Below are 25,472 nucleotides of genomic sequence, written 5' to 3'. Positions count from 1 at the left end.
TCAGAAAACATTTGTCCATACTCTGAGTGTGGTTTTCTGTCTTATCTTTGTCTTCTTTTACCTCAAAAAACATATTTTACGTGAACTCATGGTAATATTGAAAGGGGAAGACACCAGATCCACAAAAGGTGATTTAACACAATAAATAGTTGAAGGGGAATTTTTGCATCAAAATTATGCAACAGCTAAGGGAGTAGTATTTTTCAGAGAAGCAGGAGGACAGAAGCTCCCCAGAAGGAAGATGGATGGTATCGGTGAGGACAAGAATCGATGTGTTTAATTGTCAAGTAAATAACAGTAAGAAAACGTTTCACAATTTTGACAGAGTTAAAATATTTTTTTTTATTAACTTTTATTGAGCTTCAAGTGAACATTTACAAATCAAGTCAGTCTGTCACATATAAGTTTACATACATCTTACTCCGTACTCCCACTTGCTCTCCCCCTAATGAGTCAGCCCTTCCAGTCTCTCTTTTCGTGACAATTTTGCCAGCTTCCCACTCTTTCTATCCTCCCATCCCCTCTCCAGACAGGAGATGCCAACACAGTCTCAAGTGTCCACCTGATATAATTAGCTCACTCTTCATCAGCATCTCTCTCCTACCAACTGTCCGGTCCCTTTCATGTCTGATGAGTTGTCTTCCGGGATGGTTCCTGTCCTGTGCCAACAGAAGGTCTGGGGACCATGGCTGCCGGGATTCCTCTAGTCTCAGTCAGACCATTAAGTATGGTCTTTTTATGAGAATTTGGAGTCTGCATCCCACTGATCTCCTGCTCCCTCAGGGGTTCTCTGTTGTGCTCCCTGTCAGGGCAGTCATCGATTGTGGCCGGGCACCAACTAGTTCTTCTGGTCTCAGGATGATGTAGGTCTCTGGTTCATATGGCCCTTTCTGTCTCTTGGGCTCTTAGTTGTCATGTGACCTTGGTGTTCTTCATTCTCCTTTGCTCCAGGGGGGTTGAGACCAATTGATGCATCTTAGATGGCCGCTTGTTAGCATTTAAGACCCCAGATGCCACATTTCAAAGTAGGATGCAGAATGTTTTCATAATAGAATTATTTTGCCAATTGACTTAGAAGTCCCCTTAAACCATGGTCCCCAAACCCCCGCCCTTGCTCCACTGACCTTTGAAGCATTCATTTTATCCCGGAAACTTCTTTGCTTTTGGTCCAGTCCAATTGAGCTGACCTTCCATGTATTGAGTATTGTCCTTCCCTTCACCTAAAGCAGTTCTTATCTACTAATTAATCAATAAAAAACCCTCTCCCTCCCTCCCCCCCTCGTAACCACAAAAGTATGTGTTCTTCTCAGTTTTTTCTATTTCTCAAGATCTTATAATAGTGGTCTTATACAATATTTGTCCTTTTGCCTCTGACTAATTTCGCTCAGCATAATGCCTTCCAGGTTCCTCCATGTTATGAAATGTTTCACAGATTCGTCACTGTTCTTTATCGATGCGTAGTATTCCATTGTGTGAATATACCACAATTTATTTAACCATTCATCCGTTGATGGATACCTTGGTTGCTTCCAGCTTTTTGCTATTGTAAACAGAGCTGCAATAAACATGGGTGTGCATATATCTGTTTGTGTGAAGGCTCTTGTTTCTCTAGGGTATATTCTGAGGAGTGGGATTTCTGGGTTGTATGGTAGTTCTATTTCTAACTGTTTAAGATAACGCCAGATAGATTTCCAAAGTGGTTGTACCATTTGACATTCCCACCAGCAGTGTATAAGAGTTCCAATCTCTCCGCAGCCTCTCCAACATTTATTATTTTGTGTTTTTTGGATTAATGCCAGCCTTGTTGGTGTGAGATGGAATCTCATCCTAGTTTTAATTTGCATTTCTCTAATGGCTAATGATCGAGAGCATTTTCTCATGTTTCTGTTAGCTGCCTGAATATCTTCTTTAGTGAAGTGTGTGTTCATATCCTTTGCCCACTTCTTGATTGAGTTGTTTGTCTTTTTGTGGTTGAGTTTTGACAGAATCATGTAGATTTTAGAGATCAGGCGTTGGTCGGAGATGTCATAGCTGAATATTCTTTCCCAGTCTGTAGGTGGTCTTTTTACTCTTTTGGTGAAGTCTTTAGATGAGCATAGGTGTTTGATTTTTAGGAGCTCCCAGTTATCTGGTTTCTCTTCGTCATTTTTGGTAATGTTTTGTATTCTGTTTATGCCTTGTATTAGGGCTCCTAGGGTTGTCCCTATTTTTTCTTCCATGATCTTTATCGTTTTAGTCTTTATGTTTAGGTCTTTGATCCAGTTGGAGTTAGTTTTTGTGCATGGTGTGAGGTATGGGTCCTGTTTCATTTTTTTGCAAATGGTTATCCAGGTATGCCAGCACCATTTGTTAAAAAGACTATCTTTTCCCCAATTAACTGACACTGGGCCTTTGTCAAATATCAGCTGCTCATACGTGGATGGATTTATATCTGGGTTCTCAATTCTGTTCCATTGGTCTATGTGCCTGTTGTTGTACCAGTACCAGGCTGTTTTGACTACTGTGGCTGGATAATAGCTTCTGAAATCAGGTAGAGTGAGGCCTCCAACTTTCTTCTTCTTTTTCAGTAATGCTTTGCTTATCCGAGGCTTCTTTCCCTTCCATATGAAATTGGTGATTTGTTTCTCTATCACCTTCAAATATGACATTGGAGTTTGGATCGGAAGTGCATTGTATGTATAGATGGCTTTTGGTAGAATAGACATTTTTACTATGTTAAGTCTTCCTATCCATGAGCAAGGTATGTTTTTCCACTTAAGTATGTCCTTTTGAATTTCTTGTAGTAGAGCTTTGCAGTTTTCTTTGTATAGGTCTTTTACATCCTTGGTAAGATTTATTCCTAAGTATTTTATCTTCTTGGGGGCTACTGTGAATGGTATTGATTTGGTTATTTCCTCTTCAGTGTTCTTTTTGTTGATGTAGAGGAATCCAAGTGATTTTTGTATTTTTATTTTATAACCTGAGACTCTGCCAAACTCTTCTATTAATTTCAGTAGTTTTCTGGAGGATTCCTTAGGGTTTTCTGTGTATAAGATCTTGTCATGTGCAAATAGAGAAAATTTTACTTCCTCCTTGCCAATCCGGATGCCTTTTGTTTTTTTGTCTAGCCTAATTGCCCTGGCTGGGACTTCTAGCACGATGTTGAATGAGAGCGGTGATAAAGGGCATCCTTGTCTGGTTCCCGTTCTCAAGGGAAATGCTTTCAGGTTCTCTCCATTTAGAGTGATATTGGCTGTTGGCTTTGCATAGATGCCCTTTATTATGTTGAGGAATTTTCCTTCAATTCCTATTTTGGTAAGAGTTTTTATCATAAATGGGTGTTGGACTTTGTCAAATGCCTTTTCTGCATCAATTGATAAGATCATGTGGTTTTTGTCTTTTGTTTTATTTATGTGATGGATTACATTAATGGTTTTTCTGATATTAAACCAGCCTTGCGTACCTGGTATAAATCCCACTTGTTCGTGGTGAGTTACTTTTTTGATGTGTTGTTGAATTCTATTGGCTAGGATTTTGTTGAGGATATTTGCATCTATGTTCATGAGGGATATAGGTCTGTAATTTTCTATTTTTGTAATGTCTTTACCTGGTTTTGGTATCAGGGAGATGGTGGCTTCATAGAATGAGTTGGGTAGTATTCCGTCATTTTCTATGCTTTGAAATACCTTTAGTAGTAGTGGGGTTAACTCTTCTCTGAAAGTTTGGTAGAACTCTGCAGTGAAGGCGTCCGGGCCAGGGCTTTTTTTTGTTGGGAGTTTTTTGATTACCGTTTCAATCTCTTTTTTTGTTATGGGTCTATTTAGTTGTTCTACTTCTGAATGTGTTAGTTTAGGTAGGTAGTGTTTTTCCAGGAATTCATCCATTTCTTCTAGGTTTTCAAATTTGTTAGAGTACAATTTTTTGTAGTAATCTGAAATGATTCTTTTAATTTTATTTGGCTCTGTTGTGATGTGGTCCTTCTCGTTTCTTATTCGGGTTATTTTTTTCCTTTCCTGTATTTCTTTAGTCAGTCAAGCCAAGGGTTTATCAATTTTGTTAATTTTTTCAAAGAACCAGCTTTTGGCTTTGTTAATTCTTTCAATTGTTTTTCTGTTCTCTAATTCATTTAGTTCAGCTCTAATTTTTATTATTTGTTTTCTTCTGGTGCCTGATGGATTCTTTTGTTGCTCACTTTCTATTTGTTCAAGTTGTAGGGACAGCTCTCTGATTTTGGCTCTTTCTTCTTTTTGTATGTGTGCATTTATTGATATAAATTGGCCTCTGAGCACTGCTTTTGCTGTGTCCCAGAGGTTTTGATAGGAAGTATTTTCATTCTCGTTGCATTCCATGAATTTCCTTATTCCCTCCTTGATGTCTTCTATAACCCAGTCTTTTTTCAGGAGGGTATTGTTCAGTTTCCAAGTATTTGATTTCTTTTCCCTAGTTTTTCTGTTATTGATTTCTAGTTTTATTGCCTTGTGGTCTGAGAAGATGCTTTGTAATATTTCGATGTTTTGGACTCTGCAAAGGTTTGTTTTATGACCTAATATGTGGTCTATTCTAGAGAATGTCCCATGTGGGCTAGAAAAAAAAGTATACTTTGCAGCAGTTAGGTGGAGAGTTCTGTATAAGTCAATGAGGTCAAGTTGGTTGATTGTTGTAAATAGGTCTTCCATGTCTCTATTGAGCTTCTTACTGGATGTCCTGTCCTTCTCCGAAAGTGGTGTGTTGAAGTCTCCTACTATAATTGTGGAGGTGTCTATCTCACTTTTCAATTCTGTTAAAATTTCATTTATGTATCTTGCAGCCCTGTCATTGGGTGCATAAATATTTAATATGGTTATGTCTTCCTGATCAATTGTCCCTTTTATCATTATGTGGTGTCCTTCTTTATCCTTTGTAGTGGATTTAAGTCTAAAGTCTATTTTGTCAGAGATTAATATTGCTACTCCTCTTCTTTTTTGCTTCTTGTTTGCTTGATATATTTTTTTCCATCCTTTGAGTCTTAGTTTGTTCGTGTCTCTAACTCTAAGGTGTGTCTCTTTAGGCAGCATATATATGGATCGTGTTTCTTTATCCAGTCCGAGACTCTCTGTCTCTTTATTGGTGCATTTAGTCCATTTACATTCAGCGTAATTATAGATAAATAAGTGTTTAGTGTTGTCATTTTGATGCCTTTTTATGTGTGTTGTTGACAATTTCATTTTTCCACTTAGTTTTCTGTGCTGAGTCTTTTTTCTTAGCAAATTGTGAGATCCTCATTTTCGTAGTGTTTGACTTTATGTTTGTTGAGTCGTTGCTTTTTTTTTTTGGCTTTTATCTTGAGTTATGGAGTTATTGTACCTCTTTGTGGTTACCTTAATATTTGCCCCTATTTTTCTAAGTAAAAACCTAACTTGTATTTTTCTATATTGCCTTGTATCACTCTCCATCTGGCAGTTCAGTGCCTCCTGTATTTAGTCCCTCTTTTTGATTATTGTGATCTTTTACATATTGACTTCCGTGATTCCCTGTTATGAGTATTTTTTTTTTTAATTAATCTTATTTTGTTTTTGTGATTTCCCTATTTGAGTTGATATCAGGATGTTCTGTTTTGTGACCTTGTGTTGTGCTGGTATCTGATATTATTGGTTTTCTGACCCAACAATATCCTTTAGTATTTCTTGTAGCTTTGGTTTGGTTTTTGCAAATTCTCTAAACTTGTGTTTATCTGTAAATATCTTAATTTCGCCTTCGTATTTCAGAGAGAGTTTTGCTGGATATATGATCCTTGGCTGGCAGTTTTTCTCCTTCAGTGCTCTGTATATGTCGTCCCATTCCCTTCTTGCCTGCATGGTTTCTGCTGAGTAGTCTGAACTTATTCTTATTGATTCTCCCTTGAAGGAAACCTTTCTTTTCTCCCTGACTGCTTTTAAAATTTTCTCTTTATCTTTGGTTTTGGCAAGTTTGATGGTAATATGTCTTGGTGTTTTTCTTTTTGGATCAATCTTAAATGGGGTTCGATGAGCATCTTGGATAGCTATCCTTTCGTCTTTCATGATGTCAGGGAAGTTTTCTGTCAGGAGTTCTTCAACTATTTTCCCTGTGTTTTCTGTCCCCCCTCCCTGTTCTGGGACTCCAGTTACCCGCAAGTTATCCTTCTTGATAGAGTCCCACATGATATTTAGGGTTTCTTCATTTTTTTTAATTCTTTTATCTGAGTTTTTTTCAGCTATGTTGGTGTTAACTCCCTGGTCCTCCAGCTGTCCCAGCCTGCATTCTAATTGCTCGAGTCTGCTTCTCTGACTTCCTATTACGTTGTCTAATTCTGTAATTTTATTGTTAATCTTTGGATTTCCACATGCTGTCTCTCTATGGATTCTTGCAACTTATTAATTTTTCCACTATGTTCTTGAATAATGTTTTTGAGTTCTTTAACAGTTTTATCAGTGTGTTCCTTGGCTTTTTCTGCAGTTTGCCTTATTTCGTTTGTGATGTCTTGAAGCATTCTGTAAATTAGTTTTTTATATTCTGTATCTGATAATTCCAGGATTGTATCTTCATTTGGGAAAGATTTTGATTCTTTTGTTTGGGGGGTCGTAGAAGCTGTCATGGTCTGCTTCTTTATGTGGTTTGATATGAACTGCTGTCTCGGAGCCATTACTGGGAAACTAGTTTTTCCAGAAAATCCGCTAAAAAAAAAATGCAGTCAGATCCCTATCAGAATTGCCTTTGGATTATAACCACCACCTTGTTCCCTGTAAGGATGAAAGTCTGAGATTTGGATTACATATGCTTGGCTGTAGCTGGTTCTGTGTTTTCAGTCCAATTAGGGGTGGATTTTTGGTCCTTGTTTTTTTTTTTTTTTTGTTCCTTCTCTCAGGCCGAAAGAGTAGGTTAGGAAAAGACCAAAAGAAAAAGAAAAGGGGGGAAAAGCAAGGCCTACGCAGAGCCGGAGCCATTCTCCCTCTGGCTCAGGCAATTCCAATGTTAGTGAAGCTGCCTGGGGAGGGTGGGGGAGGGATCAGAGAGATAGGAGAGTAGCACCTCAGAATATAGCCAGAGTTGCTTGTCTTTCTTGGAGTGACTATTATATCTGAGATTCCCGCGGGGCGTGTCGCCTATGTGTGCTGGCTGTGTGGAGATTGTCCCCGGGGGTCTGGCCCTCTGAAGCCACCCGCTGCCAGTCCAAATCTAGCGTCAAGGTTCCCCTGCTGGGACGCTTTACTCCCGGCTCCAAAATCAGTCGCTGCCTCCCGGGGACTTCTTGTCCCGCCAGCCGCGTGGCTGCGCCGCCCTCGCGGACCGGCTGGGCGCCCTCCCGGGGTTAGTTCAGGGGAGTGGAGCAGCTCTCCGTGCTTGTTCCATGCCAGCGCCCAGTCAAAATCCCGGCAGCACGATTCCCCGGGTGGGATGCTTCTCTCCCAGCTCCAAGACCAGTCACTGTCTCCCGGGGACTTCTCCCACCGGCTGCGTTGCCACGCCACCTGTGCAAACCGGATGGGCCCCCTCCCGGGGTGAGTTCAGGGCGGTAGGGCTGGGCCCCTTGTTTGTGCCGTCAGCTCCCCTGGGCTCTGCCCTAAATCGGGCGCCAATGTTTACCTGACTGGGACACTGGCTCCAGGCTCCAAAAATAATCGCTGCTTCCCCGTATTTGTTCGTTTTCTGTCTCTAAATCTGTGTTTGTTGTTCAGGGTTCGTAGATTGTTATGTACTTGATCGATTCACTTGTTTTTCCGAGTCTTTGTTGCAAGAGGGATCCGAGGTAGCGTCTACCTAGTCCGCCATCTTGGCCCCGCCTGACCCTTTATTTTTAGTGCCCCAGGCTAAAGGTCACTGGGGGTCACACAATCAAAAACAATATCCTAGAGACACTTTCCAAGACTGCCTTGCCCCCTTTCCTGGGCATCTGTTCACTGTCAGAAGGCCCATTACAAGCACCCACTCTGAAAACTAAGCAGTGACTTTTCTCCGGGGTGCTCGAGTTAAAATATTTTGAGATAAGTACATAAAATACTAAGCATAAACAAAAGAAATTATTAATCAAAATGAAATATATTGAATGAGGAAGAAAATATTTTGTGACTCAGCAAGGGACAATACCTATATGATTATAAAATGTAAACATTAATGTAAACAAAAATATTTCAACTGACATACCAAGAAAAAGCATAATAGGCATATTATTTAGAAATACAGATGTAAGAGGTGGCCTTCAGGTGCTGTCAGGTCAATTCCAACTCAAGGTGACCTCACGTACGTGACAGCAGAACTGTGCTTCACAGGGTTTTCAACGGCTGATTGTTTTATGAAGTGATCTCTAGGACTTTCTTCTGAGACAGTTCTGGGTAGACTTGAACCACTAACTTTTCAGTTAGCAGCCATTAATCCTTTGCACTACCCAGAGACTCCAAAAGGTAGTAGGGAGCTAAAATATCTGAAAGTAACTAACTGGGGGGAGCTGGACTTTAAAAGCTGGAGTATTGGAGCAGGAGATTTTTGCTTTTCATTACTATCCTTATGGAACTTTTTTGACTTTTAAAAATAAACGTACATTTCTTTGATAAGAATTTGAAAAAATAATTTTAAAAAGTTTAAAAAATGGTACACTTTTGTGTTGAATGCACAACTCGGAAATTAAGAAGCCTCTTCCCTACAGTGCCTCCATTTACTCAATTGTAAAGTGCCTGATTAATAATAATACTCCCTGGGCTTGTAAAAAAAAAAAAAAAATTTTTTTTTTTTTTTTTAGTGATGATTAAATGAATTAATGTCTGTAAAATGCTTAGTACAATGCCTGTTATATGTTAACCTGAAATACAAACCATAGGAACCCTGGTGGTGCAGTGGTTAGAGCCCAGGCTGCTAACCAAAATGTGGGCAGTTCAAATCCACCAGCTGCTCCTTGGAAACTGTATGGGGCAGTTCTACTCTGTCCTACAGGGTCACTATGAGTTGGAATCGACTTGATGGTAGCAGGTTTTTTTTTTTTAAGTATGATGCATTAAGAACAATAAAAATATCCGTATCATTATCTGTTGGGTTACCGATGAGATGATCAATGAGCTTTTCCTCAAGAAAACTACCAAAGGGAGAAGTGATTCTTTATTAACATTTAAATTAGACACCACAACAACATCATCAGAAAGAACATAATAAAAAAAAAAAACATTATACTTGATTACTAATATGTGAAGATTGAATCTATGTTTTTGTGTTAAAAATAATGTAGATATAATATGATTGAAACTGTGACATTGTTATCATCATTATTGGATGCTGTCAAGTTGATTTGCAACTCATACTGACCCCACAGGGTTTTCTAGGCTGTTTTCTTTATGTTATGGAACCCTAGTGGCACAGTGGCTAAGCATTTCCTGCTAACTGAAAGGTTGGTGGTTCCAACCCACAAATCACTCCACAGGAGAAACATGTCAGTTTGTTTCCATAAGGATATGCTACCTTGGAACCCTATGAGGCAGTTCTACTCTGTACTGTAGAGTCACTATGAGTAGGAATCAGTTTGATAGCAATGGGTTTGATTTTTTTTTTAATCATTCCGAGAGCAGATCCTCAGGTCTTTTCCAGAGGAGCCGCTAGGTGGGTTTGAACAGACAACCTTTTGATTAGCAGCCAAACACTTAATTGTCGTGTTACCAGGGCTCCTTATCTGTGACATAACCACCAACAACTAAACCCGTTGCCATCGAATAGATTCCTGTGACATGAAAACCTGTTGCCGTCAGGTTGATTTGACTCTGTTAAATATGTATTTGTGGAATAAATTGATAAATTAATGAATTAACAAAGAACACATACTTCATTTAAACTATGGTTAAGTAAATATTCCGACATTAAAAATATGGTTATTTTTATATCAAAATGCAATATTTAACAGAGAAACGGAAACAGATGGGGAGAGAGAGAGACTACGAATTGATTTTTTTTTTCTTCTTTTCCTAATCTAGAAGGATTAAAAATACAAAAACAAAAACTGATAAACTGCTTAATGATCATACCAGCCTGATCATGTTAATGCTGAACCAAACAGACGTGACCCCAACTTCATTCATTTTCAGAGGGATCCCAGGACTAGAGGACATGCACATCTGGATTTCCTTCCCATTCTGCTCCATGTATGTTGTGGCTATTGTAGGGAATTGTGGACTCCTCTACCTCATCCGCTCTGAGGACTCCCTGCACAGGTCCATGTACTACTTCTTGGCCATGCTTTCCCTCACTGACATTGTCATGTGCACTAGTTCAATCCCTAAAGCTCTCTGTATCTTCTGGTTCCATCTCCAGGAGATCAGCTTTAATGCATGCCTGGTTCAGATGTTCTTCATTCACACCTTCACAGGTATGGAATCTGGGGTGCTCATGCTTATGGCCTTGGACCGCTATGTGGCCATCTGCTACCCGCTGCACTATGCAACCGTCCTCACCAATCCTGTCATTGTAAAGGTTGGGCTTGCCACTTTTCTGAGAGCAGTGTTTCTCATCATTCCTTTGATTTTCCTCACTAAGCGCCTACCCTATTGCAGAGGCAACATAATACACCATACCTACTGTGACCAGTTGTCTGTAGCCAAGTTATCCTGAGGGAATATCAAGGCCAATGTTGTCTATGGTTTAATGGCTGCTTTCCTGATTGGAGGTTTTGATATTTTGTGCATCACATTTTCCTACACCATGATCCTCCGGGTGGTGATCAGCCTTTCATCAGCAGATGCTCGGCAGAAGGCCTTTAGCACCTGCACTGCCCATATCTGTGCTATTGTTTTCCCCTACAGTCCAGCTTTCTTCTGCTTCTTTTTTAACCGCTTTGGAAGCCATACAATCCCTCCATCTTGCCACATCATTGTGGCCAATCTGTACCTTCTCCTGCCTCCCACAATGAACCCTATTGTCTATGGGGTGAAAACCAAGCAGATACGAGACTGTGTTCTAAGGAGTCTTTCTGGTTCTAAGGACACCAATCCCCTCAGTACATGAAAGAGACAATTTTCAGGGAAGAGAAGGGAAGGAAAGGAAATATAATTAATGCAATGCTTCTGTCTGCTGTTTAGCCAGGAGTCAATGATGCCTTCTCAAGACTACAGTTTGGCCTTGACGATGGAAGGTGTTGAGTGGTGCACTTTTCTTATGTGTCTTCAGAATTCCAGCATTACTGGAATGCCTGCCACCCTCACTATGCAGGTTTACTTCCTCACTCCTGTGAAGGACTGATCTCGTTATTAACCCAAGTTTCCATGAACAAAAACCTAAGGGGAAGTTGAGAAAATTGTGAAGAGAAATGAATAAAGTAGGAGATAGTCTGCAGCCAGATGCCGCTTTGTTTTGTTTTCAAATAGCGATGGGATCTTAAAAGTTGGAATGTGGCCATCAAGCACAATGATTGGTCTCTATACACCTGGAACAACAGAGGAATAAAGGGAACCAGGAATAGGAGGAGGATATGGGCCTGTGGCTAATTGCTTCCATGAAAAAGTGTCTCCTCTGCCACGAGACCAGAACTGGATGGTGCCCAGATATCATTACTGAACATTTTGATGAAAGATTCTATAGACGAATCCTGATCAGGGAAAATTCAAAACAGAATTTTAAATTCTCATGGAATTCAGGTTTTCTGGAGCTATGGAGGTTGGATGAAGCCCTGAGGCCATTGCTCTGAGATATTCTTTAAAGCTGGGACTGAAAAATATCCCCTGAAGTCTTCTTAAAACCAAGCAATTAAAAAAAAATTACCATCAAGTCGATTCTGACTCATAGCAACCCTATAGGACACAGTAGAACTGCTCCACAGGGTGTCCAAGGAGCACCTGTTAGATTCAGACTGCAGACCTTTGGTTAGCAGCTATAGCTCTTAACAGTTACGCCAGCAGGGTTTCCTAAAAGCCAAACAATAGTTCAGCTTAACAATGAAAGAATGCCTAGCTTGAGCATTATGCTCTCTTAAGATCTACCTACCCTCCCCCTACAAGGTATTTTTGTAAGCGCCACTATGCCAACTTTTTTACATGTTACTGCAAAAAAAATTAGCACAGAGATTATAAAAATACCTGGAAGGGGGAGGGAGTGGTTGGCAAAGAAACATATTAGGCATGCGTTATTTGCGTAAAAATACAGTATATGGAATCAAATTGACAACAGCACCTCAAAGGATTTGATAGAAACCTTAAGAGGCAGTGAGTTTATGTTAATGGGGGAAGAACAACTCAGAAAAGGGGGATGAGAAGGGTTGCACAACTCCATATAATCAATATCACTGAAGCTCTAATTGTTCCTTTTCTATTATTACATCTTGTTTACCAATATGGTTTTGTGTTAATCTATACCTATATCTCGCTATATATTTATTACTGACAATTACATATATTTCTATCTGTGTTTTTTATATTGACTAAGCTATTTGTACATCTTTTTTATTCTAAATAAACCTTATAGAAAGTTAAAAATCAATTTATCTGAATTTATGAACTCACCATAATTTGCGGAAATTTGACATCTATATAATGTTATAATCTTACCCATGAATATACGTTGACAGGCACTGTGCCATGAGAATTAAGAGCAAGCCCTCTAGTAGCAGATTGCTACTTCTTAATTAAGTGACTTTGGGCAAAGTGCTTGAATTTTCCATGCTTAACTTATCCATAGTTTTTTCATCTATATAGTGGAGACCATTATGGTACTTCCCACAAGCAGTTGTTATTTGATAGATATAGAGATGAATACGGATGTTGATAGATAAAAATTTTAGTGCCTGAAACGAGTGCTCAGTAGTCTACGATACTATTTCTGTATTGATTCATGTCTTCCTGTGTTTTTTTTAAAGTTTTTAAAACTTTATAGATAAATATATTTACATTCATCTTTCTATTCATTTCTATATGCTATATACAGTATTTTTTGCTATTGTAACTGTGATTTTTTTCCTGTTATCTCTTCTACTAGATCAGTGCAGAGGAGAGTAAAATTACTGCTTATTCTAAACTGATGTGCTATCCAACAACTCTGTTCCCCTTTTTTATTTCAACTGTCTGTCCCGGTGCTGTTTATAGATCACACATTATTAGAAAATAGTGATAGTTTTATCTCTCTCTTTCCTAATGGTATACCACTGGTGTATTGTTTTTCTCTCTTTTGTCTTTGTTAAATCCACTAGTATATGGTGATAATGAATATAGTTGTTTTGCTCTTCATGTTAAAAGGATTGAGTTTAAACTGTTTTATTCGAGTATTATGCAAGCTGTGTCTTTTTGGTATATGTGTTTTATCAAACTGAAAATATTCATTCTTTATTTCATGAGTGTTTTTTAGTTGTAAATAGTTATAATAGAACACTACAAAATTCTACAAATAATAAGATAGTTTGTTGCTTCATTGTTTAAAATTTATAGCAAATGAATAAGTCTAAACATAGTAAATGTTCACCAAATATTCACTGATTGTGTGTTTTTGTGTGACTAATGAATGGATAGGCCTTTTATATTGACCTTTTATATGTGAATTAAACTAACTGAAAGAGTGGAAAGAAAGTTCACTATTTGTGAAGAGTGTATTTTGAAAGCCTATATTTGCTGACAAAGATCAAAGACTGCAGCCTTCAGTATGGATTGCCCCTTAACATAAAGAAAACTGGACCAATAAGCAACTTCATGATAAGTGGAGAAAAGACTGAAGTTGTCAAGGATTTCATTTTACTTGGATCTATAATCAATGCCCACGGAAGCAGCAATCAAGAGACCAGATGATATATTATATTGGGAAAATCTGCTGAAAGAGACCTCTTTAAAGTGTTGAAAAGTAATGATGTCAATTTGAGGAGTAAGGTGCACTTGACCTAAGTCATGGTATTTTTAATTGCTGCATACGCTTGAGAAGGCTTAACAATGAATAAAGAAGGCCAAAGAGGAATTGATGCCTTTGAATTTTGGTGTTGACAAAGAATATTGAACGGGCTGCCAGAAAAACAAATAAATCTGTCCCAAAAGAAGTACAGCCAGAATGTTACTTAGAAGAAAGGGTGGTGAGGTTTTGTCTCACATACTTTGGATATGTTATCAGGGAGGATCAGTTCTTGGAGAAGGACATCACGCTTGGTAAAGTGCATGGTTATTGAAAAAGAGGAAGACCATCAAAGAGATAGATTGACACAGTGGCTGCAACAATGGGCTCAAGATAGCAACAATTGTGAGGATGGTGCAGGACTGGGCAATGTTTTGTTCTGTCACTAAGGTCGCCATGAGTCAGAACCGACTTGACAGCACTTAACAACCATTTATTGACATCTATGAAGTACGAAACATTTTGCTAGACACTCAAAACACAGATTTGAATAAGGTTTACCCCTCTACTCAGAGATTTTACAACTGTGCAGGGGCAGGGAGGGGGGTAAAGGTAAAATGAAAAAAACGGGAAAGGCTTAAATAATTAGGCAGTATTAATATTGCTAGCAGTGAGAAATGTATAAACGGAAGGTTTGTTATAGAAATGGAATTTGAGATAGGCCTCAAAACAAGGCAAAATATGACAAGTAGAAATTTTAATCTAGTCAGAGAAATCACAAAACCTTGGGGTTTTTGGTACAGATGGAGTCAATGGGAAACAGTGAGCACATGAATTCAAAGTGCAGTACTACCACTTACTAACTCTGTGACATCACACAAACTTCTTAACTTTTATGTGCCTCAGTTTCCCCATCTATAAATTAGAATAAATAATTGTACCTAACACAATGGGAGTTAGAATGAGGATAATTTAAAAAAAAAATATGTAACACCCTTAAAATAATTTATGGTATGTAGGAAGTACTGCATAAGTGTTCGCTATTTTTATTATGGAATGAGTAAAATACTTCTAAATCTTACTAGCATAAAGTGAGTTTATCTGTCATTTGTGACAAGTGGTTTGGAAAGGTGTGTTGTGGATACTTTACGCTATTAAAATATGTATTGTAGTGATAAGTTTAAAAAATGAAATATTGTAAAATCACATGGTTTTCTGGGATGGTGTTTATTTGTGTGAGGTGGAGGATAAGACTAGGATGGTTGATTAAACTCTTCCCAAAGACCACTCCTGGGCTTATCCACAAAGAATCAAGTCACCCTGAAGCCTACCACAGAGCTAAGAGCATCTTTTCTTCCCTCTCTATAACGGAGCTCAGTCTTCCCAAACAAAATGCAACATGATGCAAGAATCACGAGTTTCTTTTCTCTGGTGGTTTATCAATCACTTAATATCATTTGATATCTAGAGCTCACCGAACCAATTATTTTTTGAGTGTCTTCTGTTACTCAAAATTAGACAGGTTCTAGAGACACAAGTTCTAAGAGAACACAGGTTCTAAGACACAAGAAAAAGTGATTATGAAATTTCTGCATTTGCATTTGCAAAAATGGTCAGTATAGAGAGAAGTCATATATATATATATTTTTTTCTTCAAAATATTTTCCAAAAGATTCTCCTTAAAGAGAAGGCTACTTAGATATTTGCACCCATGTATACCTACATTTAATAAGATCTAGCTTAACCATTTTTTTTTTTTTTTTTAGCTTAACCATTGGCAAATTAGGATGTTAGCTTAATAATATGATCTGAGTATTTGTCCCTAATTATGTCCACCCCTGGGTTTGACTGTCCTCAGGCTGACACAGGTTTTGTGGCTTTGGGGAGTTCACTTTATCTCCAGCACAGCTGATCCCTGAATTTCTCTGCGCTGGTCATAAAATGCTAGAGTCCATCTGCAGTAGCTGTCAACCAGCTCCTGGTATGCGAAGATCCCTACTCAAGACTGGATGACCTTGCTCCCTGACAGGCTGCAGTAAGTACACAGCTGGGCCGAGGCCAGTCTTTTCAACCTTCTGCAGAGATTTGGAGAAGGCTTACAGAGCTCTGCTGCTAATGTAAAGGTCTGCAGTTTGAATCCACCAGATGCTCCTTGGAAACCCTATGTGGCAGCTCTACTCTGTCCTACATGGTCATTTTGAGTGGAAATTGACTTGATAGAAACAGATTTTTTTTTTTTATACAGAAGATTAGGACTCAGCTGTGATAAGAGCATGTGCACTAGTTATTGTTCCTACTAAAAAAAAAAAAAACTAAAGCAGCCTGTTTTTTCACAATTGTCACCTCTTGTGTTTTTTTTAAATACTTGTGGCCTCCAATTGATTGATCCTGGACAATGCTTTAGGAATCCTCCTGCACAACTAAGCCAGCTGGTGATATTTAAAACAAAAACAGTTTCAGAGCTAATTTTGCTTCAGGTCCAAAACGCTTATTCGCAAGCAGACACAGGTTCTTAAGACTCAGTCTTTAAATGGTGGATTTCCTTGTTCTCTGCCTTTTTAGGAGCTCCACTAGGACAGTGATGGAATAATACTAGAGGGACAGAATAATCCTCCAATGACTCTTTCGAGTGAAGCACACTCTGAGCCAAATTAACCTGAGTACTGAAAATTTTATAGGAACTTGACATGACTTAATATTAAATGTTCCATATCCACTATGTCCCAATACATAAATATATTAAATTATAGTGAAGTATATTAGCACCAATATTCTTCGGAATCATTCTCATTGTTTTGTGAGATTTTATTAGATTTTTTGAATCTTTATAATTCTTCAGAAAGTTTTCTGAGCCCAGTGTTCAGCAGGCCGTATAGTTTGTACGAATATTCTTCCTAGTTTTTTCTTAGCTCTCTGGCTTCTAATAAACAGGTTCCTGGCGTCAGGTCTTGATGGCTGCTGTCCTGTCTGAGGGAATACTCATCTAGACTTCGTTAAATTGAATATATAAATACTAATTTTCATTGTATCTGGAAAGGATCTTAATTAAGAACTTTCATAAATTTAATTCTTATTTAAGGAGCTAGAAATGAATAATCATTTTTTTTAGAATTGATGCCTTTGAATTATGGTGTTGGAGCCCTGGTTTTGAAGTGGGTAAGAGCTATGACTGCTAACCAAAAAGCCAGCAGTTTTGAATCCACCCGCTGCTCCTTGGAAACCCTATGGGGCAGTTCTGCTCTGTCCTATAGGGTCTCTGTGAGTCAGAAAATATCGAATATATCATGGACTGCCAGAAGAATGAATAAATCTGTCTTGGAATAATTACAGCCAGAGCGCTCCTCAGAAGCAAGGATGGTGAGAGTTCATCTCACGTACTTGAACATGTTATCAGGAGGGACCAGTCACTGGAGAAGGACATCATGCTTGGTAAAGGTCAGCAAAAAAGAGGAAAACCCTCAGTGAGATGGATTAACACAGTGGGTGCAACAAAGGGCTCAAACATAGCAATAATTGTGACCATGGCACAGGACCGGGCAGTGTTTTATTCTGTAGTACATGGGGTCACTATGAGTTGGAACCAACTCCTTGACACCTAACAACAACAACTTATAGATTACAGCCATGGATTCTAGGGGTTAAGGAAAAATTTCAAGTTCACAGGGCCACATATAGCCACATTTTTATCTAAAATATTTGATCATTTGTAAGAATGACACAGTTTTTCACATTTCTAAAGGGCTGTCTACAGAATTTCTTGGTGTTTCAGTCTAGATCTTTATGTTTTCTAAGGTAGATGCCAGGTGTACTTCCTTCTTACTGATCCACTAGCATCTTGCACTAATGCAGTATAGCATACTAGGCTACAGCAATCAGTAGAAATTGAGATTGTGGGTGCCCCTGACTTGTTCATTCAATAAGCGGTTATCTTTGAATTTTCACTAGATAATACATATTATAAAAGTCCTCCTTTTTCCTGGTTTAAGTTAGTTTAAAAAGTTATAAATGGATATAATCATATACTTCTCTGATCCATCTGAGCTGTTGTTATTGTTTCCATTTAATTTCTTAATGTAGTGAATTACAATTAAAATATTTCCAGTGTTAAACCTTACTTCATCATGCGTGAAATGTGTTTTTATATGTTGCATAATTAGATTTGCTAATATTGGGTAATCGTAATTGAAATAGTCTAATTTTTTTTCTCTTAAAATGTCTTTTCCAGTTGGAAATTGTCTTAGTTGAGCTTAGTCTTACGACTCCTTGACAACATACACAGGGTAGTAATTATATAATGGAAGATTTATTAAAATTCTTTGGCATATTTTTCTGGTGTTTTTAAATTTCCAATTTATGTTTTAGTTTCAGCTATTATTTTTACTCAGTTTTAGTGAATTATGTATTCTCTGAAAATTGTACTGGAATTCTAAATTTTTAATTTTGAATGGTAAAGTAATTTACTATATTTTTTAAACCAAACCAAATCCACTGGATTCCAGTTCATAGCGACCCTATAGGACAGAGTAGAACTGCCCCATAGGGTTTCCAAGGAGTGGCTGGTGCATTCAAGCTACCGGCCTTTTGGTTATCAGCTGAGCTTTTAATATGCCCTTTAGTGTTTTTAAAATTATATTTTCTGCACGACGTTTCCCGATTCCTGTCTTAGTTATTGTTTTTGTGTCTTATCTTTGTTTTCCCTTACATAATTATTTAGATTTGTCTATGTTATGACTGTTTCTAAATAAGGCTTTCATTTTTAAAGAATTCTAATTATTTTTTAATTCCAGTAATCTGTTTTTTTCCTTTCTTTATGTTTACTCTATAATTAGTTACTACAATTCCTTGAGTTAACTGATTAGTCCACTAATTTCTAAGCAATTTTTTGCTTGTAATATATGCATTTAAAGTTATAGATTTATCAAAAAAATTTTAACCATATTCCTAAAATTTTTAAATTCTCATTGTTCTTTACTTTTTGTCATTTCTATTATTACTTTATATTGGAGTCATGTACTATTTCATAGAGTTGTTAATTTTTTTCAAAGCTTATGCATTTCTTTTATTTCATTTATATCAGTTATGTTGATTTTGCATTTTGCTTTATGATATTAATGGTATTAATTCTTTGTTATTTCTTGCTTATGACCTAGAACATGGTAGATAATCATAAATATTCTGTATGCTTAAAATAACCTGTAATCTCTTATCTTTTGCATATAGGTTTTTAGGGTAATTTGATTTTAACGGGCCTTCTGTTTTTTTCACTTCTGCTCTCTTCGTTTTGTGGCTGTGCTGACTGCTCCAAGAAGCATGAATATTCCCAAGTAGGGGGAAGTTAGGAAACCCTGGTGACATAATGGTTAAGATCTATGGCTGACTAAACAAAAGGTCAGCAGCTGAAATCCATCAGATGCTCATTGGAAACCATATGGGGCAGCTCTACTCTCTCCTATAGGGTCACTATGAGTCAGAATCAACTCGACAGCAATGGGTTTGGCTTGGTTGTTTTTTTAGGGGGAAGTTAAAGAATACTGGGATTTCCAGTCTGTATTTCTCTCTTTTATAGTTGGTTGACTTTAGTCAATTCATTAGCATTTCTGTATATCAGTTTTCACCCTACGATATTGGTATACTAAGCTATTTCATATATTTTAAATGAAAATTAAATAATACTCATTTCTGTTTCACAAACTCTCAAGTATTGAAATAACAAGAAGGTTTTTATGCTATTCTATATAATTATGTGTTGTCTGAAAGTCCCCATGCATGTGTACTTCTACTGTGAGTCTATGTATTCACTCTAAAATTAAACCAACCCATTAACAAACCCAAACTGAGGGGTCCAGGCTGTGGTATCAGCTCACTTTCATCTTGTCCTGTTTCTGGGACTTACTAGGTGGAAGATCACGAGGAAAGTCTTGATTTTCTCCAAAGTTCTATTTTCTGTTATAAAAAATAAATATTTTCTGTTATAAGAAGGTAGAAATGATATGACCTGTCTTACAGAGTTTTTGTGATGATTAACTGAATTAGCTCATAGAATGATTATCACAGTTCCTGTTTCATAAGAAATGCCCAACAAATGTTTAGTGGGATAATGAGAATAATGAAGATGATGGTGATCCCTCTTTTAATATAATTGGGAATAAAAGCTTAAAAAAAAGAAAAACTATGATAGACATAACCAAGAATAATAACCTTGAATAATTTCCCTCTTAGGGAAGGATGTTCCAGTCTCTCAGAAGTTCCAATAGTTCTAAGTTCCAGGTCTCTGAGTTTGTCCTGATGGGATTCCCAGGCATTCATGAGTGGCAACACTGGCTCTCCCTGCCCTTGGCTCTGCTCTACCTCTTAGCTCTTGGTGCAAATATCCTTATCCTGATCACCATCAACCAAGAGGCTACACTGCACCAGCCTATGTACCATTTTCTGGGCATCCTGGCTGTGGTGGACGTGGGCTTGGCTACTACCATCATGCCCAAGATTTTGGCCATCTTGTGGTTCAATGCTAAGGCCATCAGTCTCCCTGAGTGCTTTTCTCAGATGTATGTCATACATTGTTTTGTGGGCATGGAGTCAGGCATCTTCCTCTGCATGGCTATTGATAGATATGTAGCCATTTGCCGACCTCTACGATATTCATCAGTAATTACTGAATCTTTTGTGGTCAAAGCAACTGTATTAATGATACTCAGAAACAGCCTGTTAACCATCCCAGTACCTGTGTTGGCTTCTCAGAGGCACTACTGCTTCCAGAATCAAATTGAGCATTGCCTGTGCTCTAACCTTGGAGTGACTAGCCTCTCCTGTGATGACAGGACAATCAACAGCATCTACCAGCTACTTCTGGCTTGGACACTCATGGGCAGTGACCTGGGTATGATTATTTTATCATATGCTTTGATACTGCAGTCTGTGCTAAGCTTGAATTCAGAAGAAGCTGCATCTAAGGCCTTGAGCACCTGCACTTCCCATCTCATTCTAATTCTTTTCTTCTACACAGTTGTTGTTGTCATTTCTGTCACTCACAGTGTAACAATGACAGTTCCTCTCTTCCCAGTTCTACTCAATGTGTTACATAACGTCCTTCCTCCCGCCCTCAACCCCGTGGTCTATGCACTCAAGAACAAGGAGCTCAGGCAGGGCTTGAGGAAGGTACTTAGACTGGGCATCAAGAATAACTAACGTGGAGATGGTGCTCATGCTTGTGAATTTCCCCATATACTTATCAGTACATTCTCTGAAGATTGCCGAGTGCAGAAGAGATAAGGAAAAGGGATACTATGCCACATTTTCATTAGTATAAGGAATCAGTGACAACTACTGAAATTAAAAAAAGGGGGGAGGGGTCACTAATATTTGAAATCTTTGTAAGTCAAGCAAAAATCTTATTAGAGTAACATAATGATGTTGATTGTCTCAAAGAATCCAAGAAAAGAACAATTAGAATATGTGGATATGTTGCCTGAACTTCCTCAGGCCTCTCTCGTATATCTTCCTATGCATTTTTTACATTCTTTATTCTTGTTGCAGAATATCTTTCTTCATTTCTCAGTTGACAAGAAAAAAAAAAAAAACCTATTGCCCAAATGGATCTTATTCATTAGTTCAAGAAATTTCAGAATAAATTTGGAATATACTATCCCTATGTCAGTTATCCAGGGAACCATTCTCATCATCCCAGTTTGGATTGGGTAGTCCATTCTGGAATAACTGAGTCCAAGAGTCATATCCTTGATGGATCACTGAATAGAGTAAATAAATAGCCCTTACAGTACCAACAAAACAAGAACTCCTAAAATCACGAGCATATTACCCTTTCACTGAACTTAATGAAAACTATTACAACCTGAAAGTCTAGAAGAAAAAACTATATGTACTTTTATACTTCGGTTATTTTTTAATTTATATGGTTTAAACACTGCCATATTTTCATATTTTGAACACTCAGGACTTCTAAATTTAATAAATATATTTTGGCCTATTGTACTGCAAGATGGCTTCCAAAGTTTCATGCTGATAGATTGGCGAGAGATGAAAGGGCAGTCCCAGAGAGAGGAGGAATGTTACTGAGTATTCAGGCAAAACAAAATAAGATAAAATAACACTTGATATATTTTGTATTGGGGTGGGGAAACATTCTCATAACTTCACTGTTTATAAAATACACAGAGAGCATTAAAAATGAAAAAGCATCAGAACTGGATTTCATACTGCCAGTGCCATGGTTTCATTATCCTTAAAATACTTCACAGATGATTATAACCAAAAGACCACGGTCTAGTTCAAGACAATTTTTTTTTTTCGTTTTTCATTTATTCTTCTATCTCAGATCATCCATCATGTCACGGATGCTTCGTTTACTCAAAGTCACCCCCTTATTCAACTCAAGCTTATTTGGGGGACTCCTCTAAGTCATCTAATTGCCAAATCAAGTCATCCTGTGTTTTATTTACAGTGCATTATTTATAAAAATGTAATTTATTTAACTAGTGAATTGACATGGATTACAAACTGCATGTGATAAACAAGAAAAAATTGAAATTAATGGAAATAAGACCTAAGGGATATATGAACAGGGAAATATAATCTAGCTACACCATTATTAGACCTTTACACATCTTGGCTACAAAAACCAACAATTCTGGTAAATTATAAAATTTGTAAAAGCCTAATTAAAACCAGTCATTCTGAGGAAGCCCATTATTTCTAATTCTGAGATGTGAGTGGTATTATTTTAAATGGTACCAAATCAAGATTACAGAGCCCCGGCGGTGTAGTGGTTAAGAGTTCCCCTGCTAACCAAAGGCTGGCAGTCAGCTATTGCTTGGAAACCCTCTGAGGCAGTTTTACTCTGTCCTGTTGGAAACGCTGGTGGTATAATGGTTAAGTGCTAAGGCTGCTAACCAGAAGTTCAGCAGTTCGAATCCATCAGGTGCTCCTTGGAAACTCTATGGGGCAGTTCTTCTCAGACCTGTAGGGTCACTATGAGTCGGACAGGAACTGGGTTTTTTTTTATAGGATTGCTGTGAGTCAGAATTGACTCCATGGCAATGGGTTTAGTTTTGGTTAACAGGTTATAGGGCCACATGAGTGGAAATTGACTCGTTGGCGACGGGTTTTTTTTTTTTTGTTTGTTTTTAATTAAGATCCAGTTGGGCCCTGGAAGTGCAGTTGTTAAGAGCTTGGCTGCTAACCCAAAGTAGTTCAGATCCACCAGCTGCTCCTTAGAAACCCTATGGGGCAGTTCTACTATGTCCAATAATGTCCTTGTGAGTTGGAATTGACTCCATGGCAACAGGTTTTTTTTTTTTTTTTTAAATCAAGGTACTAGTGGTATAATTTATGGCATTTCTAATAATAGCATTTGTACAATAAATACAATTGGACATTTCTTATTGTTGTCTAATATAGTGCACCTAGCAAGGCTAAGGAAACAACAAGAAAAGGAAATTCAGTAAGAGCAGTTTTAAAAGGGTACAACATTGTGGTTTTGGTATAAAGCTCTCTATTATTGTTTCTCATTTAAGTGTAAAATTTAGAATATATAGATGAATGCAGAAATTGCATTTTCTTCAGCCAATTCTTTATAAACATCACTTTTATCTGAGTTTTTCATATAAATTCAAGACTACCAATGCTAGTAGGATTTGGGAGTATAGCTAGAATAATGCGTTGCTGATTAAGAATTAAACCATATTTTTTACAATCACCTGGTTAAAAGGTAGGTACAGGCTTGCCATAGACTGCATTTAAATGCTCCCTCAACAGCATAATCATAGAACCTTCTTAGTTCTCCCAATAATGCAATTTATATCATAGCATATGTATCTGTTATATATCTATCCGGGCCTCTGGACCAATTATCTTATAAAAGGAGCAACGACTAACTAACAGCCAGCTATTAACCACTATGCTACTAGGGCTCCATACTTATAATAGTTGTTCTGAAGTTCTTATATGCTAATTCCATCATCATATAATTCTGGATCTGATTCTATAGGTAGATATTTATACAAGTCATTGCTCATGTTTTCTACCTCTTAATATATCAAGGAAAAATTCGTATTGCATTCCAGACCTTGTAATTTTTATGCGCTCAATGTTTTCCTTAAAGAGTGTTCCGGCCAGCAGTTGAGTTATTTGTGGATCAGCTTCATCCTTCTGAAGTTTGTTTTTATTATTCATTGGGCAAGCCTAGAGTCGCACTTATGCGAGGGCTCATTTTGCCCTACAGCTAGGAAGTGTCCTTGCTGGGGTCTGCAGAGAATGCTCTGCACCTTCAACAAGGTCTCCTAATTCTGAGTCAGAGCTCAGTTCCTCTTGCTATGACAATTGTCCAGTCTACAGCTTTCCAGTTGTTCTTTATCCAACCTCACTCACAGAGTTCCACCTATGGTTAGTATCCAGCAACAGACTAAACATTCACTTATGAAGATTTATGGAATTTTCTCTGCATAGCTCTTTCCTCTCCAGTATTCTCTTCCCAAACTTCCAGCCTCCTCAGTCTTCCTGAATTCCAAGTCTCTCTTCTCTACTCAGTGATAATGTCATGCTCTGTTTGGGCTTCCCTTCCGTATACTGTGGCCTAGAAAGTCCTTCAAGGCAGAAAGCCATAGCAATAATAGATCTCACTTCATTTTTTTTTTCCTTTCTTTCTTTTAGGGAATATATTCCTTCACTGCAAGTTGTCCAACGTCTTTATAAATTTCTCTCGTATATTTTGTCCAATTTTCTAGTTGTTTACATTGATAGTACAAGTTTAGTCCCAGTTACTCTCTTGTATCTAGAAGCAGAAATCTCTTATGATTTATTTGACTTTGAAAAAAATACTTAGTGTCCTTAAAACAAGTTCTAATATTATGTTAAATGTGAATAATCCTATGAAGATTACATTAGAGAACGCAGGGATTGCAACATCACCACGACAGTTATCTTCTTGCTAGACAACACTAACTATACTTAAACATAGAAACTTAAAAAAAAATACTTTTTTTTCCAAAAGGGAGGAGGAAATCCTTTTGAAAAGAAATGTACATGAAAATAAGCTAGAGGTTATATTACAGAGAAAATGTACCTGATTTTGCAAATAGAAATAAAAAAGCAAGGCCCTGAAGTCCAGGTAGGAAAGAATATGTCTTTCCCTGAAACAAAATCAAAATGGTTCAGCAAGAGCTTATGACTGGCAAGTGTTCTAGACTTCTAGAATTAGAATACCTAAGCACAGAGGATCCTGAAATTTTGAGGTGGAGAAACCAGAAATTTGAGTCACAGATACAGGCAATTTTGTCCTCCAAAGAAATCGCAGAGGAGCCCGATTTACTCCATTATGTTTTGCCACAACTGTATTTTCAGCTATTTTCCAACCCTCTGTTTTACCAATCAAGGTAGATATTTACGTGAATTATGGGATTTCCTATATTCTTTAGGTAGGGACACTGACGGTGAGTAAATCTCTCAGCTTTGTTCATGCCCCTGCCCCCAGACAAGAACATGAGTAAACACAAGATTTACTTGATACTTCAGAAGTGCAGCCTTGGGGAATTTCTGCTTGCTTTTTCCTCCTCCACCTTTTCATATTTTAGATTACACACCCTGATCCAGATCCTGCACCATCTCAGGCTCCTCTGTTAATCCCAACCTCTGACAAAATCCCACAAGTGGCTCGCTGTGGGTGTAAACAAAAAGGTCATTGGACCTGGAAATGGATATTGTGAAGAAAG

The 25,472-nt window shown here is 37.8% G+C and overlaps 1 protein-coding gene and 1 pseudogene across 1 annotated transcript; both read left to right on the top strand.

The window, feature by feature from the left end:
* The first annotated feature begins 9,987 nt into the window (after positions 1-9,987).
* On the top strand, positions 9,988-10,953 carry LOC126080042 (olfactory receptor 52N4-like; annotated as a pseudogene).
* Positions 10,954-19,974: 9,021 nt separating this feature from the next.
* Positions 19,975-20,934, top strand: LOC126080041 (putative olfactory receptor 56B2). The gene has a single exon (XM_049891363.1). It carries the CDS (start codon positions 19,975-19,977, stop codon positions 20,932-20,934), a length of 960 nt encoding a protein of 319 aa, XP_049747320.1.
* Positions 20,935-25,472: the final 4,538 nt, after the last annotated feature.

Source organism: Elephas maximus, chromosome 7 (genome assembly GCF_024166365.1).
Source record: "Elephas maximus indicus isolate mEleMax1 chromosome 7, mEleMax1 primary haplotype, whole genome shotgun sequence".
Lineage (NCBI taxonomy): Eukaryota > Metazoa > Chordata > Mammalia > Proboscidea > Elephantidae > Elephas > Elephas maximus.
The sequence above is the reverse complement of the archived record's forward strand: the minus strand, read 5'-3'. Positions and strand labels throughout refer to the sequence as shown.

Excerpts from the sequence above, each read along its gene's own strand:
- LOC126080041 (XM_049891363.1), top strand. The coding sequence starts at position 19,975 with ATGTTCCAGTCTCTCAGAAGTTCCAATAGTTCTAAGTTCCAGGTCTCT.